The 27,922-nt window shown below is 45.2% G+C and overlaps 1 protein-coding gene across 1 annotated transcript in view; it reads left to right on the forward strand.

Moving 5' to 3' along the window:
* The first annotated feature begins 469 nt into the window (after nt 1-469).
* Nucleotides 470-27,922, forward strand: part of SLC25A43 (solute carrier family 25 member 43) — a 40,835-nt gene continuing 13,382 nt past the window's right edge. Inside the window, exons 1-3 of the mRNA XM_002699469.6 lie at nt 470-817; nt 8,487-8,728; nt 13,783-13,955. Of these exons, the coding sequence (XP_002699515.1) occupies nt 543-817; nt 8,487-8,728; nt 13,783-13,955 (690 nt within the window). The 5' untranslated portion in view covers nt 470-542. The remainder of the gene's footprint in view (nt 818-8,486; nt 8,729-13,782; nt 13,956-27,922) is intronic.

Consider the following 27,922-nt stretch of genomic DNA (forward strand, 5'->3'; position numbering starts at 1 on the left):
AAGATTAAATAAGGCAATGTACGAAAAGCCTGATACTTGTCAAGTGTTGGATATCGTGTGTATGTTACAGAAGGTTTTTTCCTTCTGCCCTGAGAAATCTGTAAAGCGTTTCCTAGGGGCAGAAAAAAGGTCGCAGGGATGAGAACAGAGGCAAGGGAAGGAAGGGGGCAAGGTGGAACTTGGAAAGGGAGAAAGGGTATAAATAAGGCGGGGTGGCGGGGGCTGAATATTTAGAACACAAATAGAGCGGCCTAGGCCTTGAAAGAACGCGGTGAGTGTTTCTCAACCGCAAACAGAAACGTCTTGGCCGAAAATCAGACACTAAACCGGCACGGCCACGGCCTCAACCCCGGACCAGCCTCCTCAACCCCGCCCCGGCCCCAGGCCAGCTCCGGCCCGGCCGCGGACCGGCTTCCCGTCCGGTCCGCGGGTCCGCCCTACGCCGGGCGGAGCCTGGCCCGCCCCCTGCGCCGGAGCCCGGGAGCCCCAGGTCCGAGCCACGCGATCGGCCGGCCGCCCGGGGCTCGGGCCGCGGACGCGCGATGGCGACTTGGCGGCGGGACGGCCGGCTGACGGGCAGCCAGCGGCTGCTATGCGCCGGGCTGGCGGGGGCGCTCAGCCTCAGCCTCACCGCGCCGCTGGAGCTAGCCACCGTACTGGCCCAGGTCGGCGTCGTGCGCGGCCGCGCCCGGGGGCCGTGGGCCGCGGGGCTCCGCGTGTGGCGGACCGAGGGGCCCCGCGCCCTGTGGAAGGGGAACGCGGTGGCCTGCCTGCGCCTCTTCCCCTGCAGCGCCGTCCAGCTAGCCGCCTACCGCAAGTAAGAGCCGGGCGTGGGCGGGGCCAGGGCCCGGGAGGCCGCCGCCGGGTAGCCCGCGGCCCGACGCCGCCCGGGTGCTGGGGATCGGGCCGGCGGTGCGCCCCCGCCTGCTTCCGGATCTCGTGGGAGCCCCTTGGGCCAGAAGGCGACCTCTTCGGCCCCCAAAGTGTAGTCCCCACCTTTTCTTCTTCACCTTTTCTGGGGATTTCTGCATTTTGAGGGCGACGCAGCTCTGGCCCAGAGAGGCTGACGGGGCTGGACGGGAGAGGAGGCGGAAGAGGGTGAAAGGAGATTTGGGGGGAAGGAGTGAAGAAATCTCCGGATAGATGGCTCCCAACCCCCCTCCCACTGTCCACCAACTTGGAAATTTTGCTTTGGCTGGCTTGGGAGAGAGACCTCTGAAGATACATGTATGGAAGAGGGTCTGTGTGACCAGAACCCTCAGAAGACAGTGCTTGCTAGGGACAGAGGGCCCAATCTACTGCCACCAAAAGGCCGCGGAGTTCGGCTCCCTGCCCTCTCCCCCAAGAAGCTGGCCTTTGGGGTCCTACAGAGGCTGCCCCACCCTCACTGCTCACTGGCCTCCTTTTAACACCTCCCACAAAAACAGCTGCTTTTTAGAAAAACTTCTGAATATGTAAATTAGCCTGATGTGTCTTAAAACTTCCTCAAGAACTCAGAGATATTTGCATTTTAACTGGAAACACAGCCTAAAAGAATGAAGTGATAGGGATGGGGTTTTAGGTAGAGATGTTTCTGTAGTTGGGGGGATGGTCCCGGGGTCCCCATTCGCTGGGAACAGCAGCCACCTCTGAAGCCTGGCCTCAGCTCAGAATTAGAGAAACACAATCCACAGTCTTGGCCACTGTAGGTCTGCCTTGCAGACTGACAGTCGAAGGATTTTGCCTTTGGCTCAGGGAGGCTGGAGCTGGAATTCTCATCCGACAACTGACAAGCCCAGTGGAATCTTCCTTATCACTGATTCCTCGAGGCCAGCGCTCATTTCACTTATGCCTGGAAATAGCGTTGCCTCTCTTACTCTGGGAAAGGAGGGTAGTGAGATGGTGGGGCATCTCTGTCAAGGCTCTCTTTCCTCCCCAGGCCCCTTGGTCTCAGCAACATCTGGCCTTCAGTCTGTAAACATTTCTCCTCTGAGTTATAATGACTCAATTTCTCCCCACTTTACTGTATTGTCCACAAAGTATGGAACTCCTCCTTTGGAATGTGTACCAAGGAGAGGGAAGCAGAACTTCAAAGGCTGGTTTAAGTACTGTGGCTCTGCTGCTTACCCTCTCCAATATATACAGACATCCCTCCATATCCGGGAGGGGATTGGTTTCAGGACAACCTCCACCCCACCACTCCCCCACCCCCACTCCACATGCTCAAGTCTCTTCTATGAAATGGAGTAGTATTTGCATGTAACCTGCACAATCCTCCTGGATACTTTAAATCATCTCTAGGTTGGTTATACTACTTGATACAATGTAAATACTATGGGAAAAGTTGTAAATATAATGTAAATGCTATGTAAATTGTTGCTACTGTGCAGCAACTTCAAGGTTTGCTTTTTTGGAACTTCCTGGAATTTTTTTCTGAATATTTTCAATCTGCAGTTAGTTCTGGAACCCATGGATACAGAGGGATGACTGCATGTCATTGGATTTTTAAGCTTTTGAGATACCATTGACATGAAAAATTATCTATGTTTAAGGTGTACAAGTTGATGCTTTGATATATGTATACCTTGTGAAACGATTGCCACAATCAAGCTAATTAACATCCATTACCTCTATCTAGTTACCATTTCGTATGTGTGTGTGTGTATGTGTGTGTAAATTGTTGGATATTTACAACACCTGTCTCCTTCCCTGTACCGTCCACAGGACAGGAAGCTTATGCCCAGTTTACAGATGCACTGTTGGGCTCAGATTGGCCACACCACTCATCAGTGACAGAGCTGAACTCCACCAGGCCTTCTGACTCTAATACCCGTGCCCTATTACTTCATACTGCTTTCTGTCTGCATTCATTAAGTGCCCACTGTATGCATGATGCTGGGGACGATGCAAGGATGAAAGGGGCATGGTCCCTGTGTCCCGGAACTTCCAGAGCAATAAAATAAAACTATAGTATGTCCATAGCATGTGACTGCCAAGTTTAAAGTGCTATAGAAATTCACACCTCTGATGAGGGAGGAGATATGAAGATGTCGCAGCAGAGAAAAACCATCCAAGTTTGGTCTTGGGAAAATGAGTAGGAGTTTTCTGGCAAAGATGGGGAGAAAGATACTGCAGGTAATGCCATAAGCAAAGGCACAGCAGTGGGAAGGCATGCGGCATGACTGGAGCATAAGGTGTGTCTCTGGCTGTAATGGAAAATACAGCCAGAAAAGCAGGTTGGAATGAGATCTTGGAGGGGCAGATTAGGGAGTTTGGACTTTACTTGGAATGCAAGGGTAACTGGGGTGGATTTTTGATGGGGGAGTGCTGTGATTAAAGCAATTCAACAGGAATTGTCACCTGGTAGCTGCAGAGGACATCTAAAGAGGAAGAAGGCTGGGGGCGGCGGGACCAGTTAGGAACCAGTTGCACTAGTCCCTGTGGTGGCTGAGAGCATCTGAAATGGGCTGATGACCGTGGGAATGGAGAAAAGGAGATGTGTGGGAGAGGAAGAACACATAGCTACTCAGGCTAGGTTTGCTAATAATGTTTTCCTGAAAGGTTAGTTTCTTTCTGAAAATTAAAAGGAAATATTTCAGTGATAGGCAGCCAAGTTGTGGATCAATCATGATGCCAGACTTCCTACATTAAGACGATACCTTGGGTCCATCATTATACTGAATTTGCAGATCCATGAATTTGCAGAACAGTTAGTTGTGGGTAATGGTACAGCCTGTGATTGTGGGTTTGAATAAAAAAGCATAAACATACAGAATGTTCAGAAAATGCAGTGGTTCAGGGCTTCCCTGGTGGCTCAGTTGTAAAGAATCCACCTGCCAATACAGGTTTGATCCCTAGTCCAGGAAGGTCCCACATACCACAACTATTGAACCTGTGCTCTAGAGCCTGGGAGTTCTAGAGCCTGTGCTCTGCAATGAGAAGCTACCGAAATGAGAAGCCCATGCACCACAGCTAGAGAGTAGCCCCCACTCGCTGCAACTCAGGAAAAGCCCACACAGCAACAAAGACCCAGCACAGTCAAAAATAAATAAATAAAATTTTTTTTTAAAAAAGCAGTAGTTCAGTGACTTGCTCACAAACACAATTAATGGCACAGCTGGAGCTTGAAACCAGGTCTTCTGCTTAGTCCAGTGCTCAGCTTAACGTTGTGATGATGACATATCTCCCTACTTGGATTTACAATGAAAAGAATGTGCTCAGTAGAGTCTGGGAGGAGCTAGGTCCTTGTACTAAACAAATAAAATCTAACACAATGGGTGGCTATCAGATGTAGACCTTTACCCAACTTTATGCTACAACTGTTTGTCTAGCTGTATAGGCATTGTTTTGGGTTCCTGAAACTCTGAAATTGTTCATCACCAACACCATTTCCTTATTGTGTAACCAATTCACTAGCTTGTGTTTGGCTGCCAACTTGTGTTAGGTTGAAGTGTTGGCAGTTCTAACTACATACATCAAGGGTGTGTGTAATCTCCGTGTGCCTGAAATGAAGGGGTTACTGCCGTTCATCAGCTTATCTAGTCTTGCTGGAAAAGCTTCTGTGCAGTGTGTGGGAATGCAAGGAAGAGCAGAAAGGGGAACACTGCTGCCCCAGCCAATCAGACAAGCACTTAAGATGTGGGGATTCAGATGATGTCATTGATGGCCTATCAGGGTTGCCCTGCTTTGACTCTGATTGTAAGAGGAACGATCTGTGTCTTCGCCTCTGTATAGTAAGAGTCTGAGAAAAAGGGCTTTCCTTGGTTCTTCTTTTCGATTTTGTATATTTGTCAAATATGTCAAAACCCTCTTTATAAAGCAAACTGATAGAAGACAGGGTTCTTCCTAGTTCATCAAGTCATTCAGAGACCCTAATTTCTCTTGGGCCGCCCCTATCAGACATCTCTCTGGTAGGTCCGTTGAACTCTCATGATCTTATGCTGAAAGCTCACACAGTGTATATATTCAGTGACTGGGGAATGAATGCATGCACGAGTGCCCTGGGATGGCGAGTAAGCAGGAGGCAGTCCATTCTGAAGGAGATCAGCCCTGGGATTTCTTTGGAAGTAATGATGCTAAAGCTGAAACTCCAGTATTTTGGCCACCTCATGCGAAGAGTTGACTCATTGGAAAAGACTGATGCTGGGAGGGATTGGGGGCAGGAGGAGAAGGGGACGACAGAGGATGAGATGGCTGGATGGCATCATTGACTCGATGGACGTGAGTCTGAGTGAACTCTGGGAGTTGGTGATGGACAGGGAGGCCTGGCGTGCTGCAATTCATGGGGTCGCAAAGAGTCAGACACGGCTGAGCGACTGAACTGAACTGAACTGAATGAGAATGAATGGTGTTTCTTCAAACTCCTCCTTCTTCTAGATTATTCCAGCATGCTGCAGACCACCCCTCTAGCCAAGCATTTCCACTTCCTCTGTCTCCCCTCCCTCTGCTAAGGTTCCCCTCCCACTCGACTGGACTGGCTCGGGGAGAGAGGAGGGAGGAAGGACTCAGGAAGGGTGCAGGCAGTGAAACCAAGGCAGACGGCCCACTAGGGAGAACCAGCTTGGTTTACCCGTATCTTTAAAAGGTCGCGCTGGTTCACTCAAATGACTATTAAGTGAGGCTGACAAAATGAAGCCCAGACTTTCCTACAGCTTGAAGGAGATGTTTTTAATAGATAAGTGTTTACTTGGGAGCAAAGGAGCCAATCTAGAACTCTCTCAGTGGTTTCACCTGAACACTTATTCGTCAGTCAGGGGGCCCTGGCCTGCTGCCAAACTGAAAAAGCAGGAAATACACATCTTCGCTAGAGCTTTGGAAGCCAAAGTATTCAGGATGCTCTCATTTTAAAAAAGATAAAATACTATTAGCTAGCTCTGTTCACCTTCCTTTTATTCAGATCCTTGTTATACCTCTCCCGCTCCTCCTACCCACTCTCTACAGAAAATCTTATTTTTCCTGGTTTCCAAGCCCTCTTTTATTTTCTCCACATTTCCCAAGCATGAATAAAATTCCTTTGCTTCCTGGCCCGGGAACGTGCACCATGTAAAAGTCCTCTTAGAACAATTTCTGCCAACGTAGGCTCTCATGACTGGGGATGTACTGCTTCCAGAAAGAGGGATTGTAACAGAGTGGCTTTCTAGTTTGCCAATAGAAAAGTCCACCCAAAACATTTGGGACTAAATTGTGAAACTGCAGTGAAACACAAAGAATGGTCTAGCAAACACTCATATACCCACAGTGCAGGATTGACAGCATACAAGAGAATTAGCTTAAAAGATACAAGAAATAAAAAAGATAGTTGAAGTATCTTTTAAGCTAATTGTGACCCCATGGACTGTAGCCCACCAGGCTCTTCTGTCCATGGGATTCTCCAGGCAAGAATACTGGAGTGGGTTGCCATTTCCTTCTCCAGGGTATCTTCCCGACCCAAGGATTGAACCTGGGTCTCCTGCATTATGGGCAGACTCTTTACCAATTGAGCCACCAGGGAAGACTTAGTACAAGAAATAAAATATTACAGATAATGGTAAAGTCCCCTTCATTCTCTTTTCCAGTCCCATCTGCTCTCCACCTTCTTGGGGGTCTATTTTATACTTTTTTTACATGTCTATATCCATAATTACTTTAAGATACGGTTTTGTAGATGTATTTCTTGATTTAAATGTATTCAGCCCTCTGTATCTTTAGATTCTGTATCCACTGATTCAACCAACCACAGGTTGGAAATACTGTATTCAGTATTGTGTAATACAATTCCAGAAAGTTCCAAAAAGCAAAACTTGAATTTGCCATGCCCCAGGAACTTTTTATATAGCATTTACACTGTATTCAGTATTATAAGTACTCTAGAGATGATTTAAAGTATGCATATGTACCTGATAAGTTGCTTCAGTTGTGTCCAACTCTTTGTGACCCCATGGACTGTAGCCCGCCAGGCTCCTCTGTCCATGGGATTCCCCAGTCAAGGATACTGGAGTGGGTTGCCATTCCCTTCTCCAGGGTATCTTCCTGACCCAGGGATCAAACCCGGGTCTCCTGTATTGCAGGCAGTCTTTATTGTTTGAGCCAGTAGGGAAGCCCCTGACTTAAAGTATACTAGAGGGCAAATAATACACCATTTTCTATGAGGGACTTGAGCATCCACAGATGTTGGTATCTGTTGGGGTTTCTGAAACCTGTGGATACAGAGAAATGACCATAGTTACCATACACTATAGGTCATTCTGCAACTTGCTTTTTTCACTTAACTTTATGCTTTTATGATTTATCCATGTAAATACACAGTTCTAAGTGCATTCATTTATGGTATCATTATATGACTTCCACAATTTATCCACTCCTCTACCAATGGATTTTTAGACTATTCAATTTCACTTACAAACAATGTATTAATAATAAGTGTCCCCAGCCAGGGGTTGAACCTGCACCCCTCTGCACTGGAAGCTCAGAATCTTAACCACTGGACCACCAGGGAAATCCCTTGAGTTTTTAAAATATATTGGTTTAATAATTGTAAGAGAAGATGCATGACCCCACCAACTGTCAGAGAAATAACAAATAAAAACAGTAACAAGATGCCATTTCTCACCCAGCTGACAGGAAGACAGTTCCACACACTCCCCATCTGACTGCAGGAAGGAGTCTCCAAGTACATCTTGTGTCTTTATACAAGAGTTTCTCTAGGATATGCACTGAGAAATGGAATTGCTGGGATGAAAGTAGGCTTTCTTCCAATTTTACTAGATACTACAAAGTGACCTGCCAATGTACACCTCTCCCAGCAGTGGATGAGCATTCCTGTTTCCATACTTTCTCACCATCACTTGGTGTTATCAGACTTTTTCATCTTTGCCAGTCTGCTGGGTGAGAAATGGTATCTTGTTACTATTTTTATTTGTTATTTCTCTGACAGTTGGTGGGGTCGTGCATCTTCTCTTACAATTATTAAACCAATATATTTTAAAAACTCAAGGGACTTCCCTGGTGGTCCAGTGGTTAAGATTCTGAGCTTCCAATGCAGGGGGCTCAGGTCAACCCTTGGTTGAAGAACTCATTTCCCACATGCTGCCTGAGGCAGCCAAAAACAAAAAACCTCAATTACTGGGAATGCTTAAAGTCATTGTTTCAAGCAATTTCTTTGAAGTTGCAACCGAATCAAAGGAGCACATTCCAATTCAGTATTTATCGAGTACTTCTGTTCATTTACACCCCACAGGCAAGCCAGGGTTGACAGTTATGCAAATAAAAGGGGAAAATGCTTAAGAGGAAGTGGATGGACTTAGGGTAGATGTAAATAAGGTTAGATATCTCTTCCTTAGAGCTAAGTAGAATTACATAAATATAGTAGAATTGAATGTGTTTACTCATTTATCTTAATACATTAGTATAGTAATTTTTGCTTCATAAAGCATTTCCAAACGTGGGGAAATGTTGCAATCAGTAGCACTGAACACTCCAAAACAATCCATAGCTGATTCCCTTGGGCCTTTCTCCCTGTTTTCTCCCAGGTTTGTCGTGCTGTTCATGGATGACCTGGGCCATATTTCCCAGTGGAGCTCCATCATGGCTGGGAGTCTCGCAGGGATGGTTTCCACCATTGTGACATATCCTACAGACCTCATCAAAACTCGGTTAATTGTGCAGAACATGCTGGAACCATCCTACAGGGGGATCCTCCATGCATTTTCTACTATTTATCAACAGGAAGGGTTCCTGGCCCTTTATCGAGGGGTTTCCCTTACTGTTTTAGGTAAGATGGAACTTGTCACCTTGTCCAAGAAAAGGCTGTGTTCTTGGATCTATACAAATGATTTTTATATCTTTGTTGGTAACCAGTGAAATCCACTTTACTGAGTTCAAGGGATATATATGAATGTATTGTATATCTTTGTAACCCATTAAATTCATTTAACTGAGTTCAAGGTCCGTTCAGTTCAGTTTACTCACTCAGTTGTGTCTGACTCTTTGCAACCCCATGGACTGCAGGACGCCAGGCCTCCCTGTCCATCACCAACTCCCTGAGTCTATTCAAACTCATGTCCATTGAGCCAGTGATGCCATCCAACCATCTCATCCTCTGTCGTCCCCTTCTCCTCCCACCTTCAATCTTTCCCAGCATCAGGGTCTTTTCCAATGAGTCAGTTCTTCGCATCAGATGGTCAAAGTATTGGAGTTTCAGCTTCAACATCAGTCCTTCCAATGAATATTCAGGATTGATTTCCTTTAGGATGGACTGGTTGGATCTCCTTGCAGTCCAAGGGACTCTCAAGAGTGTTCTCCAACACCACAGTTCAAAAGCATCAATTCTTCAGTGCTCAGCTTTCTTTATGGTCCAACTCTCACATCCATCCATGATTACTGGAAAAAAAACATAGCTTTGACTAGATGGACCTTTGTCACCAAAGTAATGTCTCTGCTGTTTAATATGCTGTCTAAGTTGGTCATAATTTTCTTCCAAGGAGCAAGCGTCTTTTAATTTCATGGCTGCAGTCACCATCTGCAGTGATTTTGGAGTCCAAAAAAATAAAGTCTGTCACTGTTTCCACTGTTTCCCCATCTATTTGCCACGAAGTGATGGGACCAGATGCCATGATCTTAGTTTTCTGGATGTTGAGCTTTAAGCCAACTTTTTTACTCTCCTCTTTAACTTTCATCAAGAGGCTCTTTAGTTCTTCTTCACTTTCTGTCTTAAGGATGGTATCATCTGCATATCTGAGGTTATTGATATTTCTCCTGGAAATCTTGATTCCAGCTTGTGCTTCATCCAGCCTAGCATTTCTCATGATGTGCTCTGCATATAAGTTAAATAAGCAGGGTGACAATATACAGCCTTGACGTACTCCTTTTCCTATTTGGAACCAGTCTGTTGTTCCATGTCCAGTTCTAACAGTTGCTTCCTGACCTGCATACAGATTTCTCAAGAGGCAGGTCAGGTAGTCTGGTATTCCCTTCTCTTTCAGATTTTTCCACAATTTGTTGTGATCCACACAGTCAAAGGCTTTGGCATAGTCAATAAAGCAGAAATAGATGTTTTTCTGGGACTCACTTGCTTTTTCCGTAATCCAACGGATGTTGGCAATTTGATCTCTGGTTCCTCTACCTTTTCTAAAACGAGCTTGAACATCGGGAAGTTCAGGGTTCACGTACTGTTGAAGCCCGGCTTGGAGAATTTTGAGCATTACTTTACTAGTGTGTGAGATGAGTGCAATTGTGTGGTAGTTTGAGCATTCTTTGGCATTGCCTTTCTTAGGGATTGGAATAAAAACTGACCTTTTCCAGTCCTGTGGCCACTGCTGCATTTCCCAAATTTGCTGGCATATTGAGTATAGCACTTTCAGAGCATTATCTTTCAGGATTTGAAATAGCTCAACTGGAATTCCATCACCTCCACTAGCTTTGTTTGTAGTGATGATTCCTAAGGCCCACTTGACCTCACATTCCAGGATGTCTGGCTCTAGGTGAGTGATCACACCATTGTGATTATCTGGGTCATAAAGATCTTTTTTGTATAGTTCTTCTGTGTATTCTTGCCACCTCTTCTTAATATCTTCTGCTTCAAAAATGACAGAATGATCTCTGAGTTCAAGGTCATATGGATTCAATATAGAGTTGATTAGCTTTGTTCTATTCCATAGCCATACACCCCACTCCTAACTTTGGCCTGGGAGGGAGAAGGACAGCCTGCAGGTGGCTCAGCACAAGTGGACAGGCAAACAGTCCCACACACTCCCCATATGACCGCAGGAAGGAGTCTCCGAGAATGTCCATACATGTATGAGCACAACCAGGGTAGCAACTGTAGCTTCTGTGATCTTCAGAACCTTTGCCAGGACTACACCTGCACAAGTCACCAGGACCCCCAATTGCCAATGGAGTAGACTTTTGCCTTTTATCTGACCTTTTTTGCAGTATTTGATGAGATCCATCACCCTTTATTCTAGAAACCTGTCTTCCAGGATGCCACTGTATCTAGATTTCTTTTCCCACCTCTCTTCAGCTCTTTCTTGTGTGGCTCATCTGATGCTGCCAGCCCTCTACCTGTCGCTATTCCCCAGGTTCCTTTCTGAGTTTTCTTCTCACTCTTCATTCCCTCCCTGGGTGGCCTCATCTAAGTTAGTGGCTTAAACAAACATTGTAATACTCTAATGACTCCCAATTTCATCTCTATAATAACAATGACTAACATCTATTGCTCTTTATTATGTGCCAGGCACTGTCCTAAACGTTTTGCATATGGTTCCTCATTTAAGCCACATTTTACAGGTGAAATAGATGCTTAGGGAAGCTAAGCAACTTGCCCAAGACCACATAGATAGAAAACAGAAGATCTAGCAATACAACCGCAGAGCCTTCTCTCTTAGCCACTGACTACCACCAACTCTCAGTGGTAGTATGAATGCCTGCAATTGGACAACCCCACCTGATATTCCCTTGATACATCAAGGGATGTATCAGTATTTAGTCAGGACTAAACCTGATGTCCTCATTAGTTGCATGCCTGCTCCCTTCCTGTGTCCCTGTGAACAAGACTGCCTTTCTTTCACCAGTGGCCTAAGCCAGAAGAAACCTATTATCTCCTCAACTTTGACTCCTCCTCTCACTGAATGCCCACTTCAGCCGCAAGTGCTGTCAATTTCACCTTTTAAAGCTCTCAAGTCTGCCCCTTCTCCATCCGCATCTTCTCTGCCCCAGGTCACACTCTCATCATCTTTCTGCAGACACGAGAGGCTCCTACCTGGTCCCGGTCCTGGGTCTCTCCTGCCCTGGTCCACCCTGTACCTTGCTCCCAGGGTGTGGTGAGCTTTCTAAGTGCAAGTTAATCATTTCATCAGCCTCTTCCCACTGCCCTCCTTAAAAGCCTTCACTGACTCCTGTGAGCTACAGGGAAAAACCCAAATTCCTTCTGGCATACTAGCACCTTCAGACCTGGCCCTGCCGGCCAATCCCTACCTCATCTCCTACCATGCTCTACCTGCACTCCTGTGTTGGCCATCCAGAAATACTGGCATTTCTTGGAAATACCACTCTCTGTATATGTTGTTCCCTCTGCTTGCTCCGTCAGTGTCTGATGAACTCCTGCTCATTCCTGAAGACCCAGTTAAAAAGTTCTCTCTTCTGTGAAGTCCTTCTTGATTCCCTCAGGCAAAATGGATCCCTCTGATCCTGTGTACCTAAAGCACTTTGCATAGCCTTCGTAGCCCCGCTACTATGACTCGTTATCTGTCTGTCTCTCCCACTAGATGGTGAGTATCTCCAGGAATTAGCCTGCTCACTCCTCTTTGTATTCCTGGCACCTGGCAAAGGGCCCATCACATAGCATTAGCCCCACAAATGTTTTCTGAATGAAAATACAGCGTTGGTGTGTCATTTTTGTTTTTATTAAATAAATACTACATTTTTCTAAAGATGAGCAACACAACTAGTGTTAGCCCTTCTTTTAAATCTCATCTTAAGGGAGATATTTAGTCCCTGTGTAAACTTCAGATTGGTCCAAAATTTTCTGGAAGCTTCAAACTGCCAACCACTGCACTACTTGCTTACCACCTTTTCCTAGAAAGGTGAGGCTGCTGGGTGGGAGGGGAGTTTGGTGGAGAATGGACACATGTATATGTATGGTTGAGTCCCTTCATGGATCACCTGAAATTACCACATCGTTAATTAGCTATACCCCAATACAAAATAAAAAGTTAAAAAGAAAAGATAACTAATAAGGACCTACTGGATAGCACAGGGAACGCTACTCAGTACTCTGTAATGTCCTATATGGAAAAAGAGAGAGTGAATATATGTATATGTATAACTGATTTACTTTGCTGTACGGCAGAAGCTAACACAACATTGTAAATCAACTCTACTCCAATATAAAATTTTTTTAAAAAAAGAAAGGTGAGGCTGCCACACAGTGCAGGGTGCCCACTGGGCCCTGATATGGCCGCGTCATTCCCAGAAGCAAGGTCAAGTAACCTCCCTCCCTCACCACTATGATCTCACTCTTCAGTTTTCACAGAATGTTACCTTCTCAGCTGAAGATCAGTATCCACTAAACTCCAAAGCTTGATTAAGTACCTCCCACTAACTTTTTATTTAAGCGTGATTTTTTTCCCCAACACTCTTTTGTTATTTCAAACACCCCAAAATGTTAAGAGAATTGGAAATACCCTGGATAAACAAGGTCCTACTGTATAGCACAGGAAACTATATTCAATACCCTGTAATAAGCAATAATTGAAATAAATATGAAAAAGACTGCAACTGAATCACTTTGCTGTACATCATTTTACTGTGCTGAAGCTAACACAACATTATAAATCATCTATACATAAGTAAAATAAATTTTTTTAAAAAAGAATTGGAAATACCCATATACCCAGCATATACCAGATCCTTCAATGAATGTTTTGGTTTATCATTTATCTATCCATCCCTCTAGCCATTCATCAGTCATGTATTTTTTGATGATTTTCATGTAAATTGCAAACATCAATACACTTCACCCCTCAACCTTTCAGCGTGCATATTACTAACTAGAGTTCGATATTTGTTTATGATTCTTTTAAAAGTGAAATGGACATAGAATACACAAACCTGCAGGGAATCATTGGATGCATTGTGATCAATGACACAAACCCAATCAAAATATGCCACGTTACCATTACCCAAGAAAGTGCGTGCTGCTTCTGTTGGAGTGACTTTTCACAAGCCCAGAGCTGGTCCTGTTGCTTTCCCCAGGGTTTCCTACTGGCATTTATGTTCTCAAACCAGTGTCTCCTGAGCCATCACAGCCTCCCTGGCCTTGTTTTTCAGGTGCTCTCCCTTTCTCTGCTGGCTCCCTTCTAGTTTACATGAACCTGGAGAAAATCTGGAATGGACCCCGGGATCAGTTCTCTCTCTTCCAGAACTTTGCCAATGTCTGCCTGGCTGCTGCAGTGACCCAGACCCTCTCCTTCCCCTTTGACACGGTGAAGAGGAAGATGCAGGTGAGGAGATGTGTTTGGGGGGACCTTGCCTTGTATGTGGGTGGGTAACAACAGCAAAGAACACAGAGTCTGAGCGAGACCAGGATCCAAAATGCTCATGACTGCTCATACAAACCCTCTGCAAAGCCCCACTCCGTGGCATTTCTGCTGTAACTTCAGGGCAATGGGCATGAGTCTATGCTGCCTCCCCATTCCCACCCTCTGCTCTCTTAGGTCTACAGAGAAGTAGACCTACAGGTGAGGCCCACTTTTCTTCCCTCACTTCATAGCTGCACTGCCTGTTACATCAAGGTGGCTTCCACAGTGAGGACAGGTCACTCTGGCCTTAACAGCCTGTCCTTCAGTGAAACAGCCTGGAAAGAAGCAAACTAAGCCAGGAACTGTCACTAACAAGGGGCCAGTAGTCCCTGATTCCCCTGTTGAGGAAGTAACTGCATTTGAAATGAGTCAGTGTCTTACTGGGCTTGGCCCTGTATTTTCCTAATTGTGACCTAGGAAAACTCAGTTTCTCTACAGACCACAAAGGCAAAAGCCTGATACCCAAGGTCTCATAGTGAGGAACTGAGCCTAGAATCAGCCAATTCTGATTGAAGAAAAATCAGAATGGTCCAAGTAAGGATGAGGATTACAGGCAGGTTCACACAGTTGGGGGGTGAACTCAAAACCAAATGGGGCTTCGCATCTGCCCTGAACCATGCTCCTTCTCTGCTAGCCTCCCCTCAGATTCCACATCAGAAGGCTTACCTGCCTTCCTGGACTTTTCTGGGCAAATCTGGCTTTATACAGTTGATGTATCCTGAAGAGCTGCTCGGATATTCATTTGGGGCCAGTTGAATCCAATTTTAAATGATCAGCCCTGGCTGAGTTTGTTTTTCCTCATGTCTGTAACTTCTCCCTCTATTGTCTCAGTGGCCCCCGGCTTCCCCATGTGCCTTTTTTGGCTGAGCCAGGCCTCACTTTCCTCAGCACCAAAAAGCCTGCAAGTATTTATCTCAACCTATAAAGAAAAGCTGCCTTCAGGACAACACACATCACAGTTACACCCAATTCTGCGGCTCCAGTCCATCAAACTTTTCATCTCTCTGGATTGTGTTCCTTTCCTGTCCTTTGTCCAAACAAATTTTTGCAATTGTCACATTGTAATTGTCATGTCGATGCAAGCTGAGAGCCTGCCTAGTGTATGCTTATTGATAAAAACTGTTATCCCTCATTTTAAGAATAATACACACACTTCAAAATGGTTAAAATGGTCACGTTTTCTGTTATGTGTGTTTTACCACAATAAAAAAAAAAGGAATGCACATAGATTATAGAAAACTTGGGAAATACAGAAAAGCATGACAAAGAAAAGAATTACCTATAAGCCCAAGAGCTATGTGTTATCGTGCTTAAGTTTTACTTCTGTGTGTTCATATGTATATGCAGATGTGTATGCATAAATATATATGTATATGGAAAGTTATTTTTTCATAAAATTGCATTCCTACTGTATGTAAAAATTATATAATAAATGAAAAATTATCTGCTTTTATCAGTTATTATTTAATGGATATTGCCTCAGGCCATCAAGTATTAAGAACATCTTTTCTAATTATCACATAATATTCTACCATTTGGATATGCCATAATTATTTTCCATTTTAATATTTTTTTAACTAGAGGATAATTGCTTTACAATGTTGTATTGGTTTCTGCTGTACAACATCATGAATGAATCATAAATATATATATATATTTATATATATGTATATCCCCTCCGTCAAGCCTCCCCCACGTCCTGCACCTTTTAAGTCATCACAGAGCGCCAGGCTGGGCTCCCTGTGTTATATACACAGCAGCTTCCCACTAGCCAGCTATCTTCCACATGATGGTGTATATGTGTCAGTGCCACTTTCTCAGTTCGTCCCGCCCTCTCCTTCCCCTGCTGCGTCCACAAGTCTGCTCTCTACATCTGTGTCTTCATTCCTTCCCTGCAGTTGGGTTCATCAGTACCATTTTTCTAGAGTCCATATATATGCTTTAATATACAATATTTGTTTTTCCCTTTTTGACTTACTTCACTCTGTAGGACAAGCTCTAGGTTCATCCATCTCACTACCACTGACTCAAATTCATTCCTTTTTATGACTAAGTAATATTCCATTGTGTGTGTGTGTGTGTGTGTATGTGTGTGTGTGTGTAGTACAACTTCTTTTGGGTGTGCCATAATTTTTTAAAAAACAGATTTATTCTCTCAAAGTTTTGGAGCCTAGAAGTTTACTACCAAGATGTTGGCAGGGCCATGCCCCTTTCGAAGGCTCTAGGAGAGGAATCTTCCTTTCTCTCAGCTTGCGGTAGCCCTAAGTGTTCCTTGGTTTGTGGCAGTATAATTTCAATCTCTGCTTCCATCGTACCATAAATAACAATTTCTCCATGTTTCAATGTTTAGGCTGTTTCTAATTCTTCAGTACAATAATACTGCAGTGAAAGTCCTTGTATTTTTTTCACATCTATAATGACACTGTTTAGCTGTATTCCTAGAGATACAGGCCACAGAATAAAAATAAGTCTAAGGTCTTAATGAAAGGCTGTTAGTTGCCACGTGCAACAGCAGGGAGTAAGGTGATTTCACTTTCTGAATCCTTTTGAACCTAATAGCTGAAAAATGTTGTCATGTTGCTTTAATTTGAATTTCACTGATTACAAGCAAATTGCATGTTTTTCATATGTCAATTTGTCGTTAGTACTTCTTTGTAAATTTTCCGTCTGTACCCATTGCCTATTTTTCTAGACTATTTAGCTTTTTTTTTTTTCACTAATCGGTAAGAAGTCTTTATATGTTAAAGGTATTAACCCTTTGTCATTTACTGCATCCATTTGACATTTGGCTTCTAATGCCATTTATGCTGTTATTGTACATATTTTACAATTTTTATGCAATTATATATACATGTTACTATTCTGGGGTTTTTAACTTTGCTCTTCTGTGTAAAAGACCTACCCCATCCCACAATCCTATGACTATTCACTGATATATTTCTTTAAATATTTTATTGTAATTGTTACACTTATCACTTTAATGTATTTAGAATTTACCTGTGGTGTGATATGAGGTAATCACCTAACTTTAAAAACAAAAATAATTTACCAATTGTTTAAGCACCATTTTTGAAATAATCTCTTTTCCCCACTACTTTGTTCTATCACTTTTAGCCCATCCTAGATGTATATATGTTATAGGGTCTGTCTCAGGGCTGTGTATCCTGAACTGTAGATTTGTCAGCCTGTCCTCGTGCCAGTGCCACACTATTTCAATTCCTAAAGCTTTATAAGAGCCTTTAATGTCTGGCAAGGCATCTACCCCCTCAACACTCTTCAATCTTCCCTTGATTATTCTCAGTCATTTGTTGTTTCTGATGAACTTTAGAACTACCTTGTGATTATGACTGGACTGATGTTAAGCTTATATACTTGGAATAATTTACGTAAAATATTCTGTCTTTATTGAGGAATACAGTATATCTCCCCTTTAGTTTCAGTCTTCTTTTTTTTCACTGAACCGTATGACACTGCCAACAGCCTTTTTTTGACATTCCCAAAGGGCAACTTCATATGGTCAATTCTTAGAAAAGTTGATTTCTTCATATGATAATTATTCAGTTCAGTTCAGTCTCTCAGTTGTGTCTGACTCTTTGCAACCCCATGAACAGCAGCACACCAGGCTTCCCTGTCCATCACCAACTCCTGGAGCTTGCTCAAACTCATGTCCTTGAGTCAGTGATGCCATCCAACATCTCATCCTCTGTTCCCTTCTCCTCCTGCCTTCAATCTTTCCCAGCATCGGGGTCTTTTCCAATGAGTCTGTTCTTCACATCAGGTGGCCAAAGTATGGTCTTTCTAAAATAGATAGCTTCTTTAAAAAATCCAGAGTGAAGTTGAGTGGGAAAGAAGTGTGATATACTACAAACTTTTTATTCATTTTTTAATATCCTGGCCCTCAGAATTTCTTTTCCTGTCAGGAGTGAAAATGGGCTCTCGCTGGTTGGTCATCAAAAGATGGATGAGACTAAGGCTACTTATATCACCGGCTTCCATGCTTTGAGGACCACTTTTTCAAATAGTAAAGCCAGAGGCATCTACCCAGCACTTTCTGGAACCTCTTACAATTTAGTGTTCCTTATGCAGAGTTCAAGGTTTCATGACCTCACTTCCTCCCTAGAGTAAGCCTTCCCAAAACCAGGACCTAGAGGTTAGAATGTGTGTGCTCAGTCACTCAGTCGTGTCTGATTCTCTGTCCATGGAATTATCCAGGCAAGAATACTAGAGTGGGGTGCCATTCCCTTCTCCAGGAGATCTTCCTGACCCAAGGATTGAACCTACATCTCTCATGTCTCCTGCATTGGCATGCAGGTTCTCTACCACTAGTACCACCTGGGAAGCCCAGGGTTTGGGGTAGTCAGTGAAAAGGGGTTAGATTCTAGGACCAACTCCAGTGCGTGGGGTTTTTTCCCGCATACCAAGCAAGCCTCCAATGGCACATGGGAGTCCTACAGTTCCACTCAATTCAGACACTCTCAGAGACAGCATCAGATTCCTTGGGTTAAGGGCTCAGTCCCACAAGACTGCCCCCCACTTCAGATGCCGATCTCCAGTCTAGGTTGTCACCCGAGCTTCTGAAGTATAAATTAGAGGTTCACACAGCCTTGAATCCGATTAACTTGCTGGAGTGGCTCACAGAACTCAGGAAACTAGTTTATTCACTGGATTACTGGCAACCAGACTCCATCCATTTCGACACTTTCCAAAAGTCACTGTATTAACATAAACTCAGGTGTGACTGAAAAGGGTTTGTTATGAATACCAAGGTACCTTTATTGCTCTCATCACTTAGGAAATGTCAAGTTAATATTATAGGCGCTCTGTGCCAGAAATGGGGACAGAGATCAAGTATATATTTATTATAAGTCACAGTATCGCAAAGGGTTTCAGATGAAATTCAGTGGCATCTAAATATGGGAATAGAGGTTTCAATCTTCTCTGTAAACTTTTAGCATTCCTTTCTTCACGCAAGAGCTAGAATAGTGACCTCTTATGGGGAAATCCAGCTACCACCACCATTCTACTCTAGAATATATATTTACCACAACAATTTACTGTATAGTGGAAGTGGGTTGTTGTCATTTAGTCCCTAAGTCATGTCTGACTCTTTGCGACCCCATGTACTGTAGCCCGCCAGGCTCCTCTGTCCATGGGATTTTCCAGGCAAGAAGTGGTTTGCCATTTCCTTCTCCAGGGGATCTTCCCAACCCAGGGATTGAACCATCATGTCCTGTATTGTCAGGTGGATCCTTTACCATGAGCCACTAGGGAAGCTGAGAAGTGGGTGTTTGGAGGAAAATTTAATCATCTTTTTCCTTCGATAGAAACCTTCTTCATAATGCATACATACACAGAGCTCCAACAAGAAGCTTTAAAATAGTGCAAAGTCATGATAGTTGTAAGAAAAAAATTCAAAGAGGCAATTGCTTGGTTTTCATAAAAAATGATTAACATCCAGTTATGAATGAATGTCATCCAAAGATTCAGGAAGTGAATTCTTAGGGTTGCAGTCAAAATGTTATTTTACAGGAGTTAATAAGCAATAATGGGGCTTCCCTGACTGCCTGCAGTGCAGGAGACACGGATTCAATTCCTGGATCTGGAAGATCCCCTGTAGAAGGAAATAATCCACTCTAGTATTCTTGCCTGGAAAATCCCATGGACAGGGGAGCCTGGTGGGCTACAGTCCATGGGATTGTAAAAGAGTCTGACACGACTTAGCGACTAACTAACAACAACAATAAACAATAGTACCCTGTCCAACCTACATTATTTTTTAAATTAATCTATTTATTTTAACTGGAAGCTAATTACTTTACAATATTGTAGTGGTTTCTGCATACATTGACATGAATCAGCCATGGGTGTACATGTGTCCCCCATCCTGAACCCCTCTCCCACCTTCCCCCCAATCCCATCCCTCAGGGTCCTCCCAGTGCACCGGCCCTGAGCGCCCTGTCTGATGCATTGAACCTGGACTGGCAATCTATTTCATATATGGTAATATATATGTTTCAATGCTATTCTCTCAAATCATCCCACCCTCACATTCTCCCACACAATGCATTCTGTTCTTTATATCTGTGTCTCTTTTGCTGTCTCGTGTATAGGGTTATCATTACCATCTTTCTAAATTCCATATATGACAACCTACTTAAAAAAAGAAAATTAACCTCCCAAGGCAGAACCACAGGCTGCTTTTAAATGCAAATATGCATTGCTTTCTCTGGCCATTAGATGTCGCTGCAGTAACAGAGCGTATCTGAGCACTACGTGAGGGTATGGAAGCCTTGCAGCTGGTGATCACTGTCCAGTTTACAACCTCCTGATCCCAGCTCAAAATACATCTTAAGTTTGGAGGATAAGGAACCTAGAAACAACAGGCTAGCCCTAAATTCTATTGCGGTTGTTTGTTCCTGCAAAGTACTCAATCCAACTTCTTCAAGAAAAGAGAGCGTTCTAAGTCTCCCTCCACATCCTCCTGGGGAGCAGGCAAGGTTTGCCAGCTGAATGTATAAGGAGAGAGCTTTGCAGGGCAGCCAGGCTCCTCTGACCTGAGCACACTTAATGGTAACATTTCCATTCCATTGGCTTTCCTCCTTACACTGCCCATCAGGAAGCAAATCAACATCAGGTGTCCATTAGGTAACCAGCTGGACAGGAAATTTCCTCACCCCAACACTGACTGGCCACTTTGTCTGAAGGTCTCGTTCTTCTAATATATATGCTTTATCCAGACACACACATACACACACAATCTGTCCATTTAATGCCACTTCAGGTTGGAACTCTTTTGAGCACTAATGACAGTAATCAGAAGTCTTGTTTAACCAGCTGAGCCCTTCCTTCACTGTGCTTACACTCATTTTATTCCTTTTTCTTTCTCTTACCCTGGCTCCTGGCTGGCATGCTAGAGACTGGAGAGGTAAATAAAATTATGCATGTGCATGTTCTGATGGGATGGCTGCTGGTGGGAAGGGGGTGAGTCAGCCCTGTGCACCTCGTGTGCCCTCGTGGCCCCCAAGACCACCATGCCTGAAATGCCCTTGGCCACACTTCAGCACATTTCAACTCAAGCTCTTCCAGGTACACCCACTCTTGCCCCCTTTGTCTCTCCCACACCTAACCCAGAGCTTGGGACTGAAGAGGCTGGCAGCACTTGGTGTATTGAGAGAACAAGTAGAAAGGAAACAAGTAGATGGAGATTGATTTGCCTCCATGAGGACCAGGGAGTCCTGAGCAAATGGTTCTCTGAACAGTTCATGTGGAAAAAAAGAGAGAGAGAAGCTGCCGGGAAAATCTAGGGAGCAGCTGAGAAGGTGGAGCTTTGGAACACAGTGGGCCTTCTGAGAGGATCAGGAGGAAGGCTCCAGCCAAAAGCTGGGTCCCCGACAATTCTGCCTGACCTCCCCCTGTCCCTGCAGTCCGTATTAGGTGTCTCCGTTTCATCAAACATAAAACCAAGTGTTAGCCTGTCGCTTTCTACACAGGGGACTTTGACCTCATCAGGGCTCACAAGGCAAGCAGGATTAGGCCCGGTCAGCATTTGAACTAAAAGCACATAAGATGAAGAAGGACAAAGGTGGTATCCAAGTGGCACAGCTGACTGAGCAGAATATGCACAGTCTCTGGGTCAAGAGAATCCCCAGCTGTTCAAACTGAGATGCTGAACTGGGCACAGAGCTTCATCCATTCCCTCCAGGGTGCCTCTCCCCTCTCTGGGTTCCTCATGTTCATAACCCACATCCTCAGCCCTGAGCCATATTTCCTCAACCCTGAGCCATATTTCTCCAGCCCCGCTCCCGCACTTCTCATCGGTTGCTGGACACTGCTGTTTGGCCTCCACCTCTCCAGGGTCACCTCGAAGTATGTATCAAGCTGACTTCTCCCTCCGCTGAAACTGTCTTCCCAGGGTTCTCCATTTCGTTGCGGTCATTCCCCACGTACCCAGGCTGCAGACCCAGAAGTTGTCTCTCTTCCCCCTCCCCCAGTCAGCCTTGAACCCAGTTGGGTCGTCATTCCTCACACTCCCATGTTGGTCTTGTCACTGTCTCTCCCCTCCTCTAGGACCTTATCAGCTCATACGTCGACTACTGCAGTCATCTTCCAACTGATCTCAGGATTCATTCTAAAAATTAGCATAAGCATTGGGCACTGATGTACCAACCAGGCACTGTGCTACATGCTGTATGCTTATTATCTCATTTTAATCCTGGCAACAGACCTACCAGATTGGTACTGTTCTTATCCAGCCCATTTTACAGAGGAGAAAAGTGAGACACTAAGAGGTTCCATAGCCCACCCAAGTCCACACACTCAGTAACTGAGTAACTTGCATCACCAGGGTCAATATTCATTTCTGCCTCCTCCAGCCCAGCCTATGGGCTTCTGCCAGATGAATTTTCTTAAGATCTGCCTGTGTCGTGTCCTTTATTGCCCTGAGAGAATGAGGGCTGGGCCCCTTGGCCCCGCAGGCTGCCCTTACCAACTTTGCCACCCTTGTTGCACTGAGGCCCCCTCTATCAGGAGTTGCACAATCAGATGCTGGCAGGAACTTGGAAGTAGTGGAAAGAAGAGAAAGTAGGGAAACCCGGATAATATAACTAACACTCACCTCCTAAAGAATAAGCTTGCAAATGCACTCTGAGCCATCCTGGCTTTCAGAAGCATTCTGGAGAGCTAACTGCACTGTGCTTACAAAATGTGATCAGCATCTAAATACGAATTGCAGCGTGGAACAAAGTGGCCAGGGGAGGCTGCAGTGAGTTCCCCTTCTCCGAACAGTAGATGCCATTTAGAAATGTGGGCCCATTTTTCAAGGGAGCCTAAAATCCAGATTTTCCTGTGAGATCCCCCAATCTTTCAACGTTGGCAAATACAAGTTGTCAGATTCTGCCTGAGCTAAACAAAACAGGATTTTTAAACCTCTGCCTGTTCCAGCCTCCAGTTCAATCAAAATTATCTCCTTAGCCCCTCTCCTCCATCCCCCTGAAGAATAAGTGTATTTCACATTCCTGTCACCTCTGCCTGAAGCATCCACCTCCATCTCACCTGAGATGTGCCTCGTGGTGGCTGGCTCTTAGCAAGTTGTTGTTTAGCTAATTCATGTCCAACTCTTTTGTGACCCTATGGGCTGTAGCCCACCAGGTTCTTCTGTCCTTGGGATTTTCCAGGCAAGAATACTAGAGTGGGTTGCCATTTCCTACTCCAGGTGATATTCCCAACCCAGGGATCAAATCTGCATCTCCTGCACTGGCAGGCAGATTCTTTACTGCTGAGTCACCTGGGAAGCACTCTTTTGACTTACAACAGCACATATCTGTTGATTTCATTTGATAAATGAGTTCACTTTTCCTACCCCTTAAACAGTGGTCCTATTGTGATGGATCAAGACATCCATCTTGTGTTTTGCCTCTGTAAAACCACAAATGAGGGCGTTCCAAACCACTTGAGAGGGCATTTGGGGGTAGGAGAATCCAAGTTACTTAAAGTGTGCTCTGTCAATAACTATAGATGCTGTCTTCACTGTCACTACCCCCACCCCCAAGGGCATATTTTGTTCCAAAAGCTTTGTGGTTGAACAGCTCCTTTTAGGTGCTTCCCTGGTGGCTCAGATAGTAAAACAAAAAAAATCTGCCTGTGATAGGGGATACCCAGGTTCAATCCCTGGGCTGGCAAGATCTCCTGGAGAAGGAAATGGCTCCCCACTCCAGCATTCTTAGGGCTTCCCTGGTGGCTCAGATGGTAAAGAATCTGCCTGCCAATGCAGGAGTGAAGTCGCTCAGTCGTGTCCAACTCTTTGCAACCCCATGGACTGTAGTCTATCAGGCTCCTCCGTCCATGGGATTTTCCAGGCAAGAGTGCTGGAGTGGATTGCCATTTCCTTCTCCAGGGGATCTTCCCAACCCAGGAATCATACCCAGGTCTCCAGCATTGCAGGTAGATGCTTTACCGTCTGAGCCACTAGGGAATGCAGGAGACCTGGGTTCAATTGCTGGGTGGGGAAGATCCCCTGGAGAAGAAAATGGCAACCCACCCCAGTGTTCTTGCCTGGAGAATCCCATGGACAGAGGAGCCTGATGAGCTACCATCCACGAGGTCGCAAAGAATCAGACACAACCGAGCAACTAACACTTTCATTTTCACTTTTCAACCCCTTTTAAATGATACACTTAGCCTGTGTGTACACTCTGGTCCAGCTAGTTTAGTTTCCATAGCGTTTCTCCACGTGCCCTACCTCCTACCATCTCTCCACCATTGCTGCACGCCTCCACCCTTCCCTCCGGAAACCTTCTCTCATCTTCTCAAGAGGAAAGAGGTTCCCGGCTCTGAACGCCCATAGCTCCCTCTCTATAGCTTGCAGGCCCATGTCACATGCTTCCTTGTGTCATAATCTTCTGTGTTCATGATTCCTTCCAGACTGAGCTCCTTGCCTTTGGGACGTGTGTCTTACATGTTTGTCCCCACAGCACATAACCTCATATAGCAGGCACTTGATACTTGTTTTAAAATGAATAAAGTTCAGGGCTGGCTTCTGAGTTCCCACTGCCTTGTGAGTACAGAATTGAACCTTAGCTGCCACTGGATGAGCCCCAAGCCTGTGTGCTCATCCCTGCCCTGTGCTGAAGGTAAAAACAGCCTGCCTTTTCCTGCCTGCTGACCTAGGGAAACCTCGGCTTTGTCCCCTGCCTCATACTGCCTGCAATCCTTGCTCTGATAACGCACTATCTCCAACCCCCCACCTTAGCTCTCCTGTTCTGTGTATCTCAGCTCCAACACCTGTTACCATTTCAAGATAAGTAAATACGCTAAAAGGACAGAGAAAAACAGTCTTGATGGACACCCCCTCTTCACAACAGCCTCCCAACACTTTGTGCTTGATGAATCAGCATCATAGTGTTTGCACTTGCATGTTGATTTCAGTAAACGTGATATGAAGGAACAGATCTAGATCTGGCATAAGGATGGGGATATGTCTGGAGGAGGTAACCACAGGGAAGTCTTCCCCCGGAAATAAGAAATGACAATAATGTGATAATAACTACCATTTATTCATCATGTAATGTGAACCAGGCTGTGTATCATCCCATTCCATCCTCTTCATCCACCCTATTAAGTAAGTATAGTTAGTATCCCTAGTTTCTAGGTGAAGAAATGAGGCATGAGGCACAGAGAGGGTAAGTTACCTGCCCAGCATTCACTTAGCTACCAAGTGGCTCGAGGGCTAGGAAATCAGGTCTTTCCTTCAGGCCCATGCTTTATCCACCAGGGCTCCCGGGGCTTGTTCCTGCTGCTGCTGCTAAGTCGCTTCAGTCGTATCCGACTCTGTGCAACCCCATAGATGGCAGCCCACTAGGGTCCACCATCCCTGGGATTCTCCAGGCAAGAACACTGGAGTGGGTTGCCATTGCCTTCTCCCGAGCTTGTTCCTAGATGCTAGGTAATCAGTTAGGGGTTTTTTGTTTGTTTTTTTTTTTTCAGTTCAGGATGACAGAGAATGAAACCTAATCTTGAGATTTGGGAACACTGGGCCTCAGTTGAAAAAAAAAAAAAAAACACAGTAGCACGCTAGCTCAGAAACGGGCACGAGAGTGGCTTTGGCCAAGGAATGGTTAACTCATTTGGAAGGGGAAAAAAAAATCTTTAGAAAACCAGGCTGTTGGGCGCCCTGGCTTTCTTTGGTTACTGGCAGCCTGACAACGGAAAGCTTGAAGCCTGCAGATTGAAATGAGGAGCAGAGAACATTCAGCAGCCGTGGACCTTTGGCCGCCTCAGACTGGCCATGCCGCTCGGACAGACTGGGAAGAAAGCCCCAGCAGCTCGCCGAGCCCATGGCAGAGCAGGTGCAAAGCCCCAGCATGAGAAAGTGTAGATTATTCTCAGCACACCTGCCAGGAAGCACTACATGCGTTTCAGGTGTGCTGCCTAGTTCAGCATTTCTTGGTTGACATGGCATCTAGTCTCAGGAGGACTAGAGTTCTGTTTCCCCAGCACAGCCAACTCGCCCGCTGGTCCACAAATACAAACACCGCTGGGTTCTCGGCTCTCAGGGTCATGGGAGAGGGTGGGAACGTTGCCTTGAGTTCACTGCATCTCTAAGTCCTTGCCATCATTTTGCTTTGGTGGCCGGGCCCTTTGGGAACTGGCAGCTTCTGCCTCAGTCAGTAGCATTGCCTTGGCATTCTGAGGGGGGAAAAAAAGGACATTTTTCGGATCCAGGTAGAGGTCTGGACATCCCTCAGGCCAGGTGGCTTTGTTTGAGTATCATCATTAAGGTTTAAGGAAAGAAGTCTCCCCTTTGTTTGTTCCAAAGGTGTAGAGTGTCCTAAATACTTTAGGGATGGCAGTTGTTGATCATGGAAACAAGACCATTCCCTAGAGGGCAGGCACGGGGCGGGGCAGAGGGGTGGGGGTGGGCCCAGGGCCGCAGGGAGGAGCCTTCCTAATTCCATTCATTGTAAAATCACTCTGCCCTTTCCTCCTGACTTGCACTGTCTCATTCTTTCCAAGAGATAAAGTCTGGGAATCAAAATGGCCAACCTCTGCTAAGCAGACTTCTTTGAGGTCCAGCTGGACAATAACAGCAGATAAAATGGGAGCTCCCCTTCCCCCTGCCTCCAGGGTTGGGGTGAAGAGAGGGGAAGGGAGGGAAGTCCCAGGAAAGGGCCACAGCTGTGAGCACTCATCTGTAGGCCCTGCTGTCAGGAGGAGATGCACACTGGGGTTTGTGAATCCCTCTGCTGGCATCAAGCCAGCTTTAGAAATGCAGCACCAGTTTTTACCTCCTTTCCCTCACATAGATGTTATTCATTTGTTTTGGAGATTTGTTTGTCTCTTTTTTGTTTGTTTGTTTGTTTTTGGCCACGCCATGTGGCATATGGGATCTTAGTTCCCCGACCAGGGATTGAAACTGTGCCTCCTGTATTGGGAGCTTGGAGTTTTAACCATTGGAACACCAGGGAAGTCCCTGTTCATTTGTTAAGGGAGGTGGTTGTTTGTTTTTTAATAATTTATTTACTTGTTTTTGGCTGTGCTGGGTCTTCATTGTTGCATGGGCTTTTTTTCTTTAGTTGCAGGTCGCAGGCTCTAGAGCACAGACTCAATAGTTGGAGGCACACAGGCTTAGTTGCCCCGCAGCATGTGGGATCCTCTTGGATCAAACCTGTGTCTCCTGCATTGGCTGCTGCTGCTGCTGCCAAGTCGCTTCAGTCGTGTCCGACTCTTAGCGACCCCATGGACTGCAGCCTACCAGGCTCCTCCGTCCATGGATTTTCCAGGCAAGAGTACTGGAGTGGGGTGCCATTGCCTTCTCCGCCTGCATTGGCAGATGGATTCCTTACCACTGAGCCACCAGGGAAGATCCCCTGCTCATTTGCTTTTGATAGCTGTGTTTATCTTAAAGCTTTCATTGGCAGACTAGCTCTGTGGTCCAGAGTGCGGGCTTTAGATGCCAGCCCTGCCCCTTACTCTGTGTGTGAACTTGGGTAAACCACGTTGCCTCTCTGAACCTCATCTTTCCTCCTCTGTAAAACAAGGGGAGAAGTGCCTGGTTCATATTCCTGTGGAGAAGACTGAATGGGGTTAATGCAGACACAGAGCCAGACACATGATAAATACTCAATAAAGCTAAGGTACTATTTTTATTCTTGAAGCATCTCTTCAGAATCTACTCAGGCATGATTAGAGGCCTGATTAGAGCTACAAAAGCCAGGCCAGGTGTGTTTATGTGTTTTCTATGATCACTATAAACACACAAATGAGCTAGCATCGAAAGACCTCAAAAGATCTTCCATCTCTATAGATAATGGTGAGAAGGGATGGTAGTGGAGTGGGTCATTCATTTGTTGGGTTAATTTAACAGGTGTTTACCCAGAGGCCACTGGGTGCAG

Source organism: Bos taurus, chromosome X, assembly GCF_002263795.3.
Source record: "Bos taurus isolate L1 Dominette 01449 registration number 42190680 breed Hereford chromosome X, ARS-UCD2.0, whole genome shotgun sequence".
NCBI lineage: Eukaryota > Metazoa > Chordata > Mammalia > Artiodactyla > Bovidae > Bos > Bos taurus.